The sequence below is a fragment of the Megalobrama amblycephala genome, linkage group LG18 (genome assembly GCF_018812025.1).
Source record: "Megalobrama amblycephala isolate DHTTF-2021 linkage group LG18, ASM1881202v1, whole genome shotgun sequence".
Lineage (NCBI taxonomy): Eukaryota > Metazoa > Chordata > Actinopteri > Cypriniformes > Xenocyprididae > Megalobrama > Megalobrama amblycephala.
Genome location: NC_063061.1, coordinates 19,661,244 through 19,676,179, shown reverse-complemented (window position 1 = coordinate 19,676,179; position 14,936 = coordinate 19,661,244). Strand labels below are relative to the sequence as shown.

General features: G+C 39.2%; 2 protein-coding genes across 3 annotated transcripts in view; both read left to right on the top strand.

Moving 5' to 3' along the window:
- LOC125252375 overlaps positions 1-14,596 on the top strand; it is a 97,825-nt gene extending 83,229 nt beyond the window's left edge. Inside the window, exons 4-6 of one of the 2 annotated variants that reach the window (XM_048165603.1) lie at positions 12,898-12,978; positions 13,187-13,267; positions 14,009-14,596. In XM_048165603.1, the coding sequence (XP_048021560.1) occupies positions 12,898-12,978; positions 13,187-13,267; positions 14,009-14,345 (499 nt within the window). In that variant the 3' untranslated portion in view covers positions 14,346-14,596. The remainder of the gene's footprint in view (positions 1-12,897; positions 12,979-13,186; positions 13,268-14,008) is intronic. The other variant, XM_048165605.1, reaches the window with a different exon arrangement.
- LOC125252370 (olfactory receptor 52N2-like) lies at positions 415-2,640 on the top strand. The gene is made up of 2 exons (XM_048165597.1): positions 415-533; positions 796-2,640. The coding sequence occupies exon 2, from the start codon at positions 803-805 to the stop codon at positions 1,739-1,741; it is 939 nt and encodes a 312-aa protein (XP_048021554.1). The 5' UTR covers positions 415-533; positions 796-802; the 3' UTR covers positions 1,742-2,640.
- Positions 14,597-14,936: the final 340 nt, after the last annotated feature.

Genomic DNA, 14,936 nt, shown 5'->3' with positions numbered 1-14,936 from the left:
GAAGAGGAGTGGTCCAACATTCCACAGGCCACAATCAATAACATGATCAACTATATGTGAAGGAGATGTGTTGCACTGCGTGAGGCAAATGGTGGTCACACTAGATACTGACTGGTGGTCACACTAGATACCCCCCCCCCCCCCAATTGAAACCCCCACCCCCCGGACTGTTTGCAAATATATATTCTGTTTGCAAATATATACAAGAATTATGGTTTTGGGAAACACCAAATCATTGAACTTTGATGGTAACAAGAAAACCTGCAATCATAGCTGGCTAAAATGCTTTTGGAAAAAAAAAACCTGGTAAGCAGTGCTCCAATCACAGAAAAGAGAGATACAAGTGTCACACTTGGGGTATGATGACAAGACTTAAGTTGTGGTGACACATAAATAAAATGGTGATGCCTGCTTAAATCTACTCAGAGACAACCAGGTTGTGCAATTTATGACTAATGAAAAATCAGTAAAAGTTAGATGCCTCTGTATATGAAGTAACATGACAACTGTGTATCGACTTGTCATTTTCTTTTGTAAGTAAAGAATATTTCATATGTAGTTATATTATATAGAACTCATATTACATAATTGTACAGTGATCAAGAATATTTCTTGACTTCTGTAAGCAATTGTTAATGAAAAAAAGGCCAAGTGTGACATAAGAAAACCCTAGTTAGTATCTTTAGAACATTAGTATAAAATATGACTACTCTCTGGAAGCATATATAATTTACCTGTAGCAATACTTTGAGATAAACTGTTACAATTTTTTGTCACTTAATCTGTTTTCTTTAGGTTACAAATGGACAACCTGACATTCAGATATAGTGTACTCTTAGTGGAAGGACTGCAAGTTACACCTCAGTCAAGCCAGCTCACATTCATTTTTCTGTTGATGGCTTATGTCTTTGCAATGGTGTCTAACATTGGGATTTTGATTCAGATCTCAGCAGAAAAAAGTTTACACCAGCCTATGTACATTCTTTTCTGTCACTTGCCAGTGAATGATATTATGGGTGCAACTGTTCTCTTACCGCATTTACTGAAGGACTTAATAACAGACCCATCTGAGCGCTACATCACATATGTGGAGTGTGTTTTCCAAGCTTTTTTTACACATTTATATGGAACAACATCCCATACTATTTTAATGATAATGGCCTTTGACAGATATGTGGCCATATGCAATCCACTGCGATACCCAACAATAATGAGCAATAATATGGTGGTTAAACTGTCAGCAGGAGCCTGGGGTGCTGCAGTAGTTCCAGTGTCAATTTTGATTGGCCTCAGTGTGCGTCTCTCTCACTGCAGATCATTCATTGCAAACCACTTTTGTGACAATCCTTCACTATTTAAACTGTCCTGTGAAAATGTAGTGATTAATAATGTATATGGTTTAACATTTACTGTGGTTTTACTCACCTCTTCACTGGGGTGGGTGTTACTGACATATCTCAGAATATTGATGGTATGTATAAAAAGCAAAAACAAAGCAACCAACAGCAAAGCTCTCAAAACATGCAGCTCTCATTTGGCTGTTTATGTAATCTTGATAGTATTTGGTTTCGTCCCAATTTTTCTGCATCGTTTTTCTGAGTATGCTGAGACTAGAAAGTTTGGGAATGTAATGTTTCATGTTATACCACCAGGATTGAATCCCATAATATATGGTTTACAAATCAAGGAAATAAGACAAAGAATGTTAAGACTTTGCATAAAAAAGGTTAATTCTAGCTGATTTTCACTTATTTACAGATTTATATATACAATACAGTTGCCACTGTAATAATGTGAACATTTTCTTTGAGTGCAAATTTTAAATTTTAAAATACAATATGTATTGTAATTTCTTTCTAAGAATTTCCTGTGTTTATAGGCATAGCAGATAGAGCAGGCAACGTGCATAGATGTATAACATAAATATATGATAACAGACAGCATAATTAATGAAGGCATATTTTTCAGCTGGTGTACACTAAATAAATATTAATAATTACTTTTAATTTGCTCTTTTCACCATTTCAAGTGTATTATTTGATAAGAATTTGTATGATATGATTAAACAATACGTGGGTAAATAAAAAATAAAGAAAAGAAAATTAAATAAAGCAGGCAACATTGCACATCAGCATTTGCACATGCACAGAAAGCAAGAATATTTGAATCTTCTTTGAGTTTAATTTGAACCAATTTGGTTAAAAATTGTTAGTATCACAAAATTCTCTCCAACCCTCCAACCTTTTCTGCAATTGTAAGAAGGGTACTTCACAATTCACCCTTTCTGTTGTGATAATACAATATCAGTACAAAGTATTGCTATCTTATATTGCTCAAATATGTGTCCTCGTTCTTTGTAATTTAATTAATATCTAGTTCAGTCATGAAATACTAGATGGTGCAGAATGATATACCCTTTGACATGAAATCTGCTGGCAATCACATAATTTACTACACAGTACAAGCTGATTCTGTGGCCAATGAGATAGACCTTAGTCAGGGTAGCACCATATGCAGTTTTTTATTGGAATGAAAATGAGGCTGTGAGGGATAGAAATACAGTGTGTTCAATGGTTTGTACTACCCAGATAGCATGTAATCTTTGAAACAATGTTGAGTCAGTGTTGATGCGTCAACACTATTTGCATTGAATTAAAGGTACAATATATACAAATGTTGGTCGCTAGAGGGCGTACATTCAAAACAACAAAAACAATGGCATAGCTTGATGATGCTGTGAAGAAGCGTTGAATGATGGGAACTGTCATCTTTAACTCCACCGCTGATGTAAGTCAGTTAGACGGGAATCAAAAATCATGTTCATGGATGAGGTAAAGCAGTAGTTTTATAAATATTGTGTTTGATGGCATGATTTTATTTCATTTTAATGAATTAGATTCAAGTAGTAAGGTTTAATATTAAATTGGCTTGTCATAGATGTTACTGTTGTAGCGAAAATTAACTCAAAGGGGAAATATTAATAATTATTCATAACTCATTATGATTATTAATTATGATTAATTATGAATATGCAAATCCGTTAATCAGATTAACTGGACATAGCTATATTAAAATTAACATTACAATCAGTTAACCTGTTCGTCCAGTGAACGCTCAGTGTTGATTGTTTATTAATTCTAAGAAATGTCAATTTCCAAGTTATGGAAAAATAATATTTCTTATTGTACTGTACTACTCAGAGCATGTAGTCCGGATCTATCACTTAAGAGGCAATTCATTAGCAGACGGAGTCAGAACCAAACGTGTATTGTGCACAATCTTTATTAACTAACTCACAAACACATAACTAAACTAACAAACACATAACATAACATACATAAAGGGTCACACACACACACACACATGCAAGTCAGAATGAGTAATGATAGTGTTGAACCGGAAGAGATGCTGTTACTAGAGCTACATGAAATGTCAAAGGCAATCTGGAAAGGAATCATCAGTTTCTTCAGCAATAGCAAGGTAAGTCTTACAAATTAATACTAACTCGCTGTTTAGTGTTAAAATGTACGATACTTGCAAGATGCCCTTAGGCTGAGGAGCATCGGCTCTGCCATCTGAGGAGAGATCTTGGGTGATTCAGTCCGAAGTTATTGCCAGTTTTTCCATGTTGGATGAGGAGCACATGGCTCGTTTGTAGGCCGAGGCCTACAGGCCTTGAAGGCCTGGCCTAGGCCGGCCGCAAGGAGATCGATTCGGTCGTTCAGAAGCAAGGAGAAAAAAAAGAGGGAGTGGCACTGTTCGCTGGTTTTTAACCTCTGGTCAAAGTCACACCTCTCAGTTGTTGACCGGACCAATGAAGATGTTGTAATTCTGGGTGGCAACACCCCTCCTGTCAGAGCTTTTACAACCCAGAAAGATTAACAAGCTGAGTTCTTGAATCAGAACTATTAAAGATTCTTTTAATACTGATGTGTTGCACAGGTATGGGTGTACCGCATACACAAACATTTAAATCTTCCCGCTACGAACGTATAGACACTAAACATGGCATGATTGAAGTTACTGTGCAGGTCATAACATTTAACAATCATCAAACATGTAAATACAATGAGTACAATACAACATCAGTAATAATGGATACCATTTCCTGAGAAGGATTCATTTATAGCACAGTCTGTCTATACATTAATGCCATAGAGTCTGTGTTCTGTGTGGAAAATGCAGGGAAGATGCAGATTTTCTGTGTCTCTACTCTGTTCTCCATGCGACAACCGCATTCCTCGGCGCAATAAACTTGTAACTGAAAACTTCCCGGGGGATGGGGACAGACTCCAGAGTGAGCTTAAAACTATTGGTTATAATAATTGTGTCTGATTTGCCTCAGTCATTACATAATTCCCCCCCTTTCGCTCGTTGTTGTCTCTCTTATGACAACAGTGAGCGACGTTGAAGGTGCAGAAAGATCAGACACATCACTGGCACACAAGGCTGGAAGGCTGTGATGGGCCCTGGTTGTGTGTGTCTCCTGGAGTGGTGGTCGTTTCATGGCGGTTGATGCAGACAGTCTGCAAACTCAGGTCTCTGAGCTGGTGCTGCAGGAATCAAAGCATCCAGTGCCTTGACAGTGTGTCACCTGTCAGTTAGTGTTGGTACCGTTAATGCGGGCAAGATGTTTGCTGGTGGCAAGGTTCAGGTCTCTGAGCTTGCTCAGCAAGTGTTGAAGTAGCAGGTGCCTTGACAGTGTCACCTGTCGTCTGGACGCCTGTGAAGCAGGTGGTTGTAGAAGGAGGTTACAGGAGTTGTAGTGTGAAGAGGGTTTCAGACTCACCTAGGTCTGATGGCAGAGGAGCAACCGGTGATTGTAGCCTCTGCTCTCAGTCAGAAGCAGCCTGAAGTTTGCAGTGTCACTCTGCTCTTGTGGCGTGGCTGGCTTGAGCAAGTCTGAGTGGTCTTGTGTGAGTGGTCAGAAGCTTGTGCTTCTAAATACTTCTCAAGTAAGTACTGTTCAAGGGGCTCCTTACTAGCGTTAGAAGCTCCTGCAGGTTCGATGCAGGCATGTTCAGTCGCCCTTGTGCTACCTGACGTTGGAGATCATGCGGTGTCTGCAGGAAGAGGATGTTTCCATCCATGGCTTCTCCCTGTAGTAGGTCTGGTGCCTGGGTCTGTCTGAATTAATCCTTCTCCTTCTGTAGCTTTAGAGGATTTCAGGCAATTAGCTGATAAGGTGTCAAGCAGAAGGCTTTGGCTCCCCCCTCTGTACCTCTGTGCTTGGCTGGGGGAGGTTCTTCTGCTGCAGGCAAGAGAGTCTTAGTTCTCTTTGGGCCATGTCAAGTTCATCTTTGGTGTTGTCCAGCTGCTGGGTCAGAGCTTCAGTCCCAGATCTGGACACATCCAGAGGACGTTCACAGGTCCTGATTGTGTCATCTTCGACCTAGAGTTCAGAATTTGCTATTTTTAACAGTGACTATTTGTGAAAGAGTTCTTTTACCACGTCTTCTCTGGCTGCCTTTTCCAGCTGCTCTCGTTGCGGAGCAGCTGTCAGAGCCGTTTGCAGTTTGTGGCTTTTCTTCTGTGTCTCTATTCTGTCAGGGTCCTTGTGTCTGTCCCGAGCCTCCATCTCTAGCTGGTATATGTGGCTTTTAGCATGCATCAGCTCCTTGTGAGTCTCTGTGATCTGGAGTTTGAGGTTGTTCACCTCCTGTTTCAAAACAGTGAGGATGTGGGCCAGGAAGAAGTTGACTTCAGTCAGATCATTGTGACCATACCTCTGGTTTGAGTCATCTGCCTTTACTTCTCTTCCATCTTTGTCCAGTTGATTTTGGCTCTGGTGCTATAATTGATCAGCAGCACTGGTTAGGAGGGTGTTCCTCACGACACCTAACCAGTCCTTTTGGTCTGCCATCTGGGCAGTTAGGCTGAGCATCTGCAACATTTAGGCACGCTTGTGGTGAGAGTAAGGGCAAGAGACTACTGCAAGATCAAACAGAATTTAGGGCTAAAGGCACAGTGAGCAGCCAGATGTATAAAATACAGCTAGGTTTAACAAATGACTTAAGATGGTTCTTGTGGTCAAATTATTTCTTAGTATTTCTTACTGATGGCTCACGACAGGCTTGACCTCTGAACAAATAGGAAAGAAAAAGGGAGAGGAAGAGGAGAGCTTTCCTATTAGATTCTGCTTATTAGTGGTGCTCAAAATTATGCCCTAGTAATTGTTCAGATTACTTTGTAGCTGGCTCATAAAATTGAAGCAACTGTTGTAAATAAACAAAATCAAGAAGGAGAGTATGTCTAGTTGCTTGTGGTTATATTGGGAAACCACACAAGAAAAAAAGGAAGATGTAAGTAAATCACAAAGATGAAAGAAATAATACTAGTAAAAATTAATAGCTGACTGCTATTATAATTAAAATCAATAAAAAGATTTAAAGAAGTGACTAAAACTGCAGAATGGGTTTAGATCAGTTCACACTGCATACACACAAGCTGTAGTTAAAGGCTTCACATAAATGATGCTAACCGCTAACTGTAGAAGCTATTAGTTAGCTTAGCCTGAGCGGAAGGGTTGCTAGGTGGGGTTAGCTTAGCCACCTAGCCTGGTTTGTTTACACCATGGCATCACAAGGTGATGAGTTAGCACTTCCTGTGACAAGTTGTTGTCATGAGAAGCAGTGCATGTCCGAGCGATTCTACAGTTCATGAAGAATGTCTGCGCATTTGAAACGAGTTACGCATCAAGTAAAAAAAAAAAAAGAGGGCTTATGCTTCAATAATTCAACCTTAAATTCAGTCAGATGCAAGTATGGTTTGACGTTTGTAAATTTTACTCATGTAAAATTCTTCTCTCTACTTGTAACATCTTTTGACTAATTTAGAGAGTAGTTACCCAGATTTGATGCAAATCAAACTGGTCTAGGCGCGCAGAAACCTCGTCTTGTGAATAGATACTGATGTTTCTATTGGCCAATGAAACATAGTATTGATCACCCGGTGGTTATGCTTGTAGATGCAGCTAAAGTTTAGATGAATGAGTCTCTCTGACTATAATTTCTAAGGCCTTTGCTCTGTAGAAAGGATGCCGACATCTAAATCTACATTCATATAACACTGTACTGAGATTTTTCATCAGAAACAGGTTTAGCAATTCTGCAATTGGTATTTCTTAAACCAAAGTAGAATAGTTACTGGTACAGTTTACCGGCTGCTGAGCTGAGATTCCTTCGTCAGAACAGGCTTACGCTCTAATACTGAAATTAGGTTTTCTTCGCTAAAATCAGATTAACTTTACACTGATACCATTTGACTTATTCAAATGTGGCAAGACTCTCTCTGTTACAGCAGAGGTGTCAATTCAAGCTATGGTTTTATCTGCATCTAGCAAGCCAGACCCACCGATCTACATGCGAATCGAACGTTGTGTCAAATGTCATTTCAGAGCTATACATTATTAAACACTCTTTTAGTTGGACGGGGGTTTACGCGAGTGGCGTTAGGCCGTGCTAACTTAACCAGTTCAATCTAGTGTCATAGTGCCGTAGCTGGAGTTACTATTTCCTTTGACAAGTCGTTGTCATGGAAATCAGTGTACCATGTGCTTTATGCATTATGCTAACTAGGGACCTTTGTAAAAGCTATGTGGAAGGCACTGTGTTTGCCGTTCAAAGTCATTGGGGTCTTGAGAACCCCCTGCTGAGGGGCCTTGTGTGTTACAGGCCTTCTGTGTCAGTTCACAGGAGTGGCACTGTGTGAGGGCAGGTTGTGCAAAGGGGTGACTAGCCGTTGTAGGAGGCAAAGGTCCTGTTGGTGTCCTCCATTCATTCCAGGTTTGTCTGAGTCGGTGGCAGTAGCCTTGGGACTTTCAGATCTGCCCTGCTTGGTGTCGGGGGCAGCACTCAATCTGCATTCAGGCTTCTGGGTCTGAGAAATCCTTTATGCAGACTGGCTTCAACTGCTGATAGTCTAATTGGAGTTTTTCTGGCTGTTAAGTCAAAACTCATAGTGAATCTGGTGGGATCAAGAACAGAGAGCCTGTCTTGGTGGGTCACGCCAGTAAGGGACTTCGGGCAAAAAGGAAGGTCTCATATGTTGGCATGAGCGCTGTGATATCCTAGGCTGCAGGCTCTGGCCCCTCCCCCCCTTTGTATAAGGCTGGGGGAGCTGGTGCTTGGTGTGGTCCATTTGCAGTTGGTAGGACTGTTTCAGTTCTTTTTGGACCACCACAAGTTCGTCTCCCACACTGGTGCATTGCCGAGTCAGTGTTTGGGTTTCAGCTCTGCATGCGCTTTAGTGTCTCTTTAAATACAAACAGTTCTTTACGTTCTTTGACTGGCGAAGTTCAACAGCTGTCAGAGCCTCCTGAAGACTGGTGACCTCCCTCAATTGCTCTGCTCTGTCATGGTTCTTGCATCTGTCCTGTGCCTTCTCATGCTGAGTGGGTTGGTTCTCTGTGGAACTCAGTGACTTGCAGCGTTCGTTCAATTACCTCCTGTTGGAAGCCCGTATGAGCATGGGCTAAGGAGAAATTGAAGCTCCTTTTGGCTCAGGTCAGGTGTCAAGTGTCTGCTGGTGCTGCCGATCTCGCTGTCCCTTACTCTGCTGTTGCAGGTTGTTGACTGCTTTAGCTGAAGGGCAACCATCACATTGTTCCGCTGGGTCTCCAGGGGTCCTGGATGGCAGGGCTGGATGTACTGGGCAGACAGGCACACTTATGGGGACATGAGAGAAAGAGATAGTACAGGCAAATGCAAGTTCGTACAGCTATGTGGGCCATATAGGAAGTGGCTAGCTGAAGTGGGGGAAGCCAGCATGAGACTAAGGTGTTTAACTATCTTGGATGACAGCTGTAAGCTGTGTTGACTGATGACGGGGCTGGTACACGTCATTAAACTATTACTCAGAGTACAGATGATTCCTTTCCAGAAATGATCACCATAAGGTAAATGAATAGAACAAACTGGTAGAGAGAGAGAGAGAAAAAAAATGAAATAAGAAAAGGGAAAGGAAGGAAAGAGGTTTTTTACCCATTTAGTCTTGCTAGGAGATATGGTTAAGCAGGTGTCACTGGTTCAAGTGATGACCTAATCTCTAGACTAACAGAGAAAGACCAGATGCCTTGAGGTCGAAAGGAGAAGAAACAACGGGAAGAGTTTCTAGTCCTTTCCGGAGCCCCAAGTGCACTGGACGGTGGCCGTACTTCATGTACTCAGCACTAAGGAGTGAGGAGGGGGAGCTGAGAGATAGGTGTTAGCGTAGTAATAACCTATAACTCATTATGCCTCATTAAGGAAACAACAGTTTCTAGAACTACTGTAATCCTATAGAAAAAGGGAAGAGGGTGATAGTAGAATAACACAAAAAAAAAAAAAAAAAAAAAAAAAAAAAATAAAATAAAATAAAAACAGAAGGTCCCTTTAGACCTAGGGAATGTGAATACCCAGGTTGATTTAATTAAATGCTAAGTTTGATTAAATCCAACTTGACCGAACAGAGATATAGAAAGAAAGTGAAGGAAATAAAATGACACGTAGAGGAGGAATGAAGTTGAACAAAATAAAATTAGAATTTCCTAGTAGATTTAGAAATCTAAAAGGAAAGTTAAACAAACAAAATTGATTTAATTAAATTTTCAAATTTAACCAAATTCAACTTGGCTGCATAGGGATAGTCAGGTGAACAAAGTATTAGCATGAAGTAGAGATAGGAAACTAAACAAATTGATTTAATTAAATTTTAAATTTAATTTAAATTCAACTTGACTGAATAGAGGTACTCAGACTTGACAACGTGAGTGACGCCACATATGCACACACATACAAACGGTTTAAACCAGAGATGGGTGCCCTTTGAGGCGTGCCTTGTGAAGCTTTGGAACTCAAATGAATCGTTTGTGTTGCATCAGTGATTCGGAGCGTGTGTCAAACTGCCACAGTCACGTGATTTCAGTAAACGAGGCTTGGTGATGCGTCCTAGCAGTTTCAGAGTGTTTCAATAAGCGCTACAGTTTACTGAAATATCATGTCTTGACAGAAACCTCAGGTTTAAGGATATTAGATGATTCATTGATCACATTTAATTGATAACAACTTAATAATAACCATTTGTGAATGGCTTATTAAAGATGTCTCGTATTCGTATATCTCTAGTATTCACTACGCTTACTGTTCTGGCTCGCAAAGGGGCGCTTTGAGCGGTTCGAACAGTGAATCGTTCGTGACGCAATTGATTCATTTGATTCAGAGCTTCACAACGCATTGTGTTCCCATCAGCGGTTCAAATCAAAATCCCTCCTAAAGGGAATCCCAAAGTCTATAAAGTCTTTGGCTTGAATGCTTCACGCTTGCACATGTCTAGGTGCTAGCAGGGTGCTAGCAGCTTTTAGTCGAGGTAAAGGGTTTTAACTCGTAGGGTATACGCGTAGGGTTTCTATAGAGCTAGATTCGGCTATGCGTGATTCGTTGTTTGCACAACAGTCTGTGATGTGGGTGTGCTGCTATCAGACTTTCAGAGGTGTCTGCTCTACACGCTCTGTTGTCATGCGTTGCCAGGAGACCAATGCCAGCCCGCAACACGATCAGAATGGAGCAGAATTCTAACCGCGTTGCAAGCCCGCATTAAGAACTCCAGTGTGGTCACGCATAACTCACAAATCACAACAGCACATCATTTCACAGACGGTGGTGGATTGCTAGTTAGCTACACTAGAATTTACACCACAGGTTCGTTGCGTGTGTTTCATATGTGCGGTCCCGCGCATGAATATGAATACAGTGACGGAACGAACAGTAAAAAGGCTTTTAATCGGTGACCGGGGAGTCTCGCCCAGAACACCATTACAAACGCTGTAGTGAGATTTCTTCGTCACACAGGTAAATTTATGCTGCTTAATCTGGAATTCCGTCATCAGAAAAAGGCTTATGCATTTACAGCTGAAAGTGGGGATTTCTTCGCCCAGATTCAGGTTAGTTTATTTGTTCGTGCTGCTAATCTGAGATTCCATCGTCAGAAAGACTTATGCATTTAAAGCTGAAAGTGGGGGTTTCTATGCCCAAGTTCAGGTTAATTACTTTCGATACCCTTTGTACGCGCTACTAATCTGCGATTCCGTCGTTCCTCATTTAGCAACTGAAATTATGATTTCTTCGATCATTTCAGGTTAGCTTCTTCATACAATTTAAACATGCCTTATAGCATCGAGGAACGTTCTGCCGTTCAAGAGAATGTGCATTGAAGCCCCAGTTTGTGCATGTATAAGATGTTAACAAAAATTATGCCAAAACACATGATTGATTACTGGTCCATCTGCAAACAATTGCTTAAAATGATGCCTTTCGTTCTCCACCAAATATGTAGCGAAAATTAACTCAAAGGGGAAATATTAATAATTATTCATAATTAATCATAATTAATAATCATAATGAGTTATGAATAATTATTAATATTTCCCCTTTGAGTTAATTTTCGCTACACTGTATTTGTCAAATTCAATGGTGCGATAACGCTGCACAGTTTTATGTATTGAAAACAATCATAATAAAAGTAAATAGGAATGTACCCACATTATTTGCAAAAAGGATGATTAATATTTATGTATAACCAGGGCTGGGGAGTAACAAAATACATGTAATGACGTTACGTATTTAAAATACAAAATTTGAGTAACTGTATTTCGTTACAGTTACATTATAAATAGATGGTAATCAAATTACCGTTACATTCAAAAAGTATTTTAGATTACCAAAGTGATTACTTTGAATTTTAACACTCTGAGGTCTAAAAACGCGCCGGCGCGTTTTGCAGTTTTTTTTTCACATTGCAGCAAAACAGACTTAAAATACTCCGTCATTTTTTATCATAGAGACATAAGTAATATATCAAATGAAACTATAGAATGTCTTCTTTTTTTTTGTGTACACTCACAATCAAAATAAAACTTTGTGCTTTTTAAAAATAAATAAAATATACAGGGTGTGCTGTCCTGCCATCTCCGTCTCTGCAAACATCATTCTAAAAGGTCACTAAAAGTAACTAAAATAGACGGCTTATACATGATACATGGACATGAGAGATATGTCTTTGCAAAGCTTTAAGTGTCTACTTTTAAACGAAACAAATAAATTCTAAAAAAAATATTCTCCCTTTATGTAATCAGTATAAAAGTAAAGAGAGGTACTGTTTCTCCTGTCTTACCTAATTATCTTTAATGTGTGCCCGCCCACGCGCAGAGCGCTCTATTCATAAGATAATGTGCTGAGGCGATCTATGCAAACTGTAAACGCCCCTAACAGCGTCTTAAAAAGCATCACTACTCAGGTGAGCAGCCTCTTCAGATGGTCCTGGACAGTGAGGAAGAGTTCACTTTTTCCTCGGAAGAAGAACACGACTCTGACGATGAACGTCTGCATTTTGAAGAGCGACTTGATCCAGCTGAAGATACAGTTTCTGATGAGTAAGTGATTTAGTTTTACTTAAATTATTTGACGTGTTTTTTCTATATAAGCGTACATATATATTTGTCTTATATTTACATCTAGGCCTATCTATATAACTCTATATAACTTTATCTCATAAAAATGCTTATAAATAGAATGCTTTTCTGTTGATATTCGACTTGTTATTAATATGCATAGATACGTTGGATACACGCGTTAGATCGATTAACTGCATGCAGTTGAATAGCATATTATGATAGACGTGAATGTGCTAAAATATGCTTGGTTGTGAAATGCGCGAACGTGTTGCTATTCACTAAATGTGCTAACTGATATAGCAGACTGTAACGTTTACACATTCGCACACTTTGTCCGGTAATGGCCAATTGACAGACATATACAGCATGCTTGTATACCTGTTAATTTCCTGTCAGTTATGCATAGCTAATGGTATGAGAGTAGTATCTTATATGCTAATAATAACAACAGTTTTTTTGTTTTGTTTTAGAAATGTGGATCCATCACTCTCGCATTCACCTGAAATTCTCACTAAGAGGGCACGCAGCAACACAGGCGATAATGAGAAAGAGTAAGTACACGTTTACCAACTATATGTGCAAACTGATATAGCAGACTGTAACGTTTACACATTCGCACACTTTGTCCGGTAATGGCCAGTTGACAGACATATACAGCATGCTTGTATACCTGTTACTTTCCTGTCCGTTATGCATAGGTAATGGTATGAGAGTAGTATCTTATATGCTAATAATAACAGTTTTTTTGTTTTGTTTTAGAAATGTGGATCCATCACTCTCACATTCACCTGCAATTCCCACTAAGAGGGCACCCAGCAACACAGGCGATAATGAGAAAGAGTAAGTACATGTTCACCCACTATATGGTAGGCCTATGTACACTACCGTTCAAAAGTTTGGGATCACTAAGATTTTTTATGTTTTTAAAATAAGTTTCATCTGCTCACCAAGGCTACATTTATTCAATTAAAAATACAGTAAAAACAGTAATATTGTGAAATATTATTCCAATTTAAAATAACTGTGTACTATTTAGTCTACAGTGTCACATGATCCTTCAGAAATCATTCTAATATGAGGATTTGCTACTCAAGAGACATTTATTGTTTACAATTGTTCAGAAATGTTTCTTGAGCTGCAAATCATCATATTAGAATGATTTCTGAAGGATCATGTGACACTGAAGACTGGAGTAATGATGGTGAATATTCAGCTTTGACATCACAAGAATAAATGACTTTGTGAAATATATTTAAATAGTACACAGTTATTTTAAATTGGAATAATATTTCACAATATTCCTGTTTTTACTGTATTTTTAATTAAATAAATGTAGCCTTGGTGAGCAGACGAAACTTCTTTTAAAAACATTAAAAATCTTAGTGATCCCAAACTTTTGAACGGTAGTGTATGTATATATGTGTCTGTATGGCTTTCTTTCTTATGCGTGCACAATATTAGTATTAGTGCTTGGTAATGTTAATATATACAATAATAAACATTATATTAGTATTAGTTATTGATGATGCAAATAGTATAGCTCCTTGTGTAATAACCATCTCACTGTTTTTTTTTCTCCAGCTATAGCCCTAATGAGAGTGCTCCAAAACCCCTTGCAAAAAAGGCCAAGAAAAACATTCAGACAAGCAACAGGCATTCAGCTCTGTCATGGAAAACAGATAATGACACTGACATGGTTCCACAGACTCTGAGATTCCTACCTGCACGGGAACCTGGACCACAGCTGCGTCCTGCTGATGAACACACTCCTAAGAGTCTCTTCAAAATGTTCAAAATGCAAGGAATAATGCCACCGCTGGTCGTCGGAACTGCATGCTTTGCAAAGTACAGCTTGGTAAAAGGCAAGACACACCTTGGAAATGCCAGGCATGTGACATTTACTTGTGTCTTCAGTTGAAAAGGAACTGTTTTCAAAAATGGCACACAGATGTGTGACTGTTCAGATTCTCTGTTCACCACCTCTCACTGACCATTGGGCTGCAAAGATTATCTATATGTGATCAAGCAGGTTATGTATAGGGTGTAAAAGTGGGCTTTTTTTATAAACCTTACCTTTATTTGCCTGTATACACAAAATGTGCCTTTGACCCTAGTTTATATGTGGATTATATTGTTAACTTTATTTTAAATAAAAAAGAAAAAAAACAATGATATGTCTTGTCTTTGCATTTTCTTAGTTGACTCAGTCACATTCCTGACTGAATGGCTCATTATGCGGCTCATTAGGGGCAGGGTCTTAATCTCCCCAGGTGTAAATCACTTCATTATTCATGAAGAGTCACACCTCTTCGCATATGGCCTAGCTAAACAAAAAGTGTCTGGGAAATTTAAAATCAATACAATGTTTTATGTGTCAGAGTAGGGAGGATCATTTCCACATCATTTTGAAGCAAAAACTCTACACTAAAATATACAATTCTCAAAAGTCTTGTGAAAAAACATTTAGTATGCATTTTGAGGTATTGTTTCAGTTACTTTTTTGTTTTGT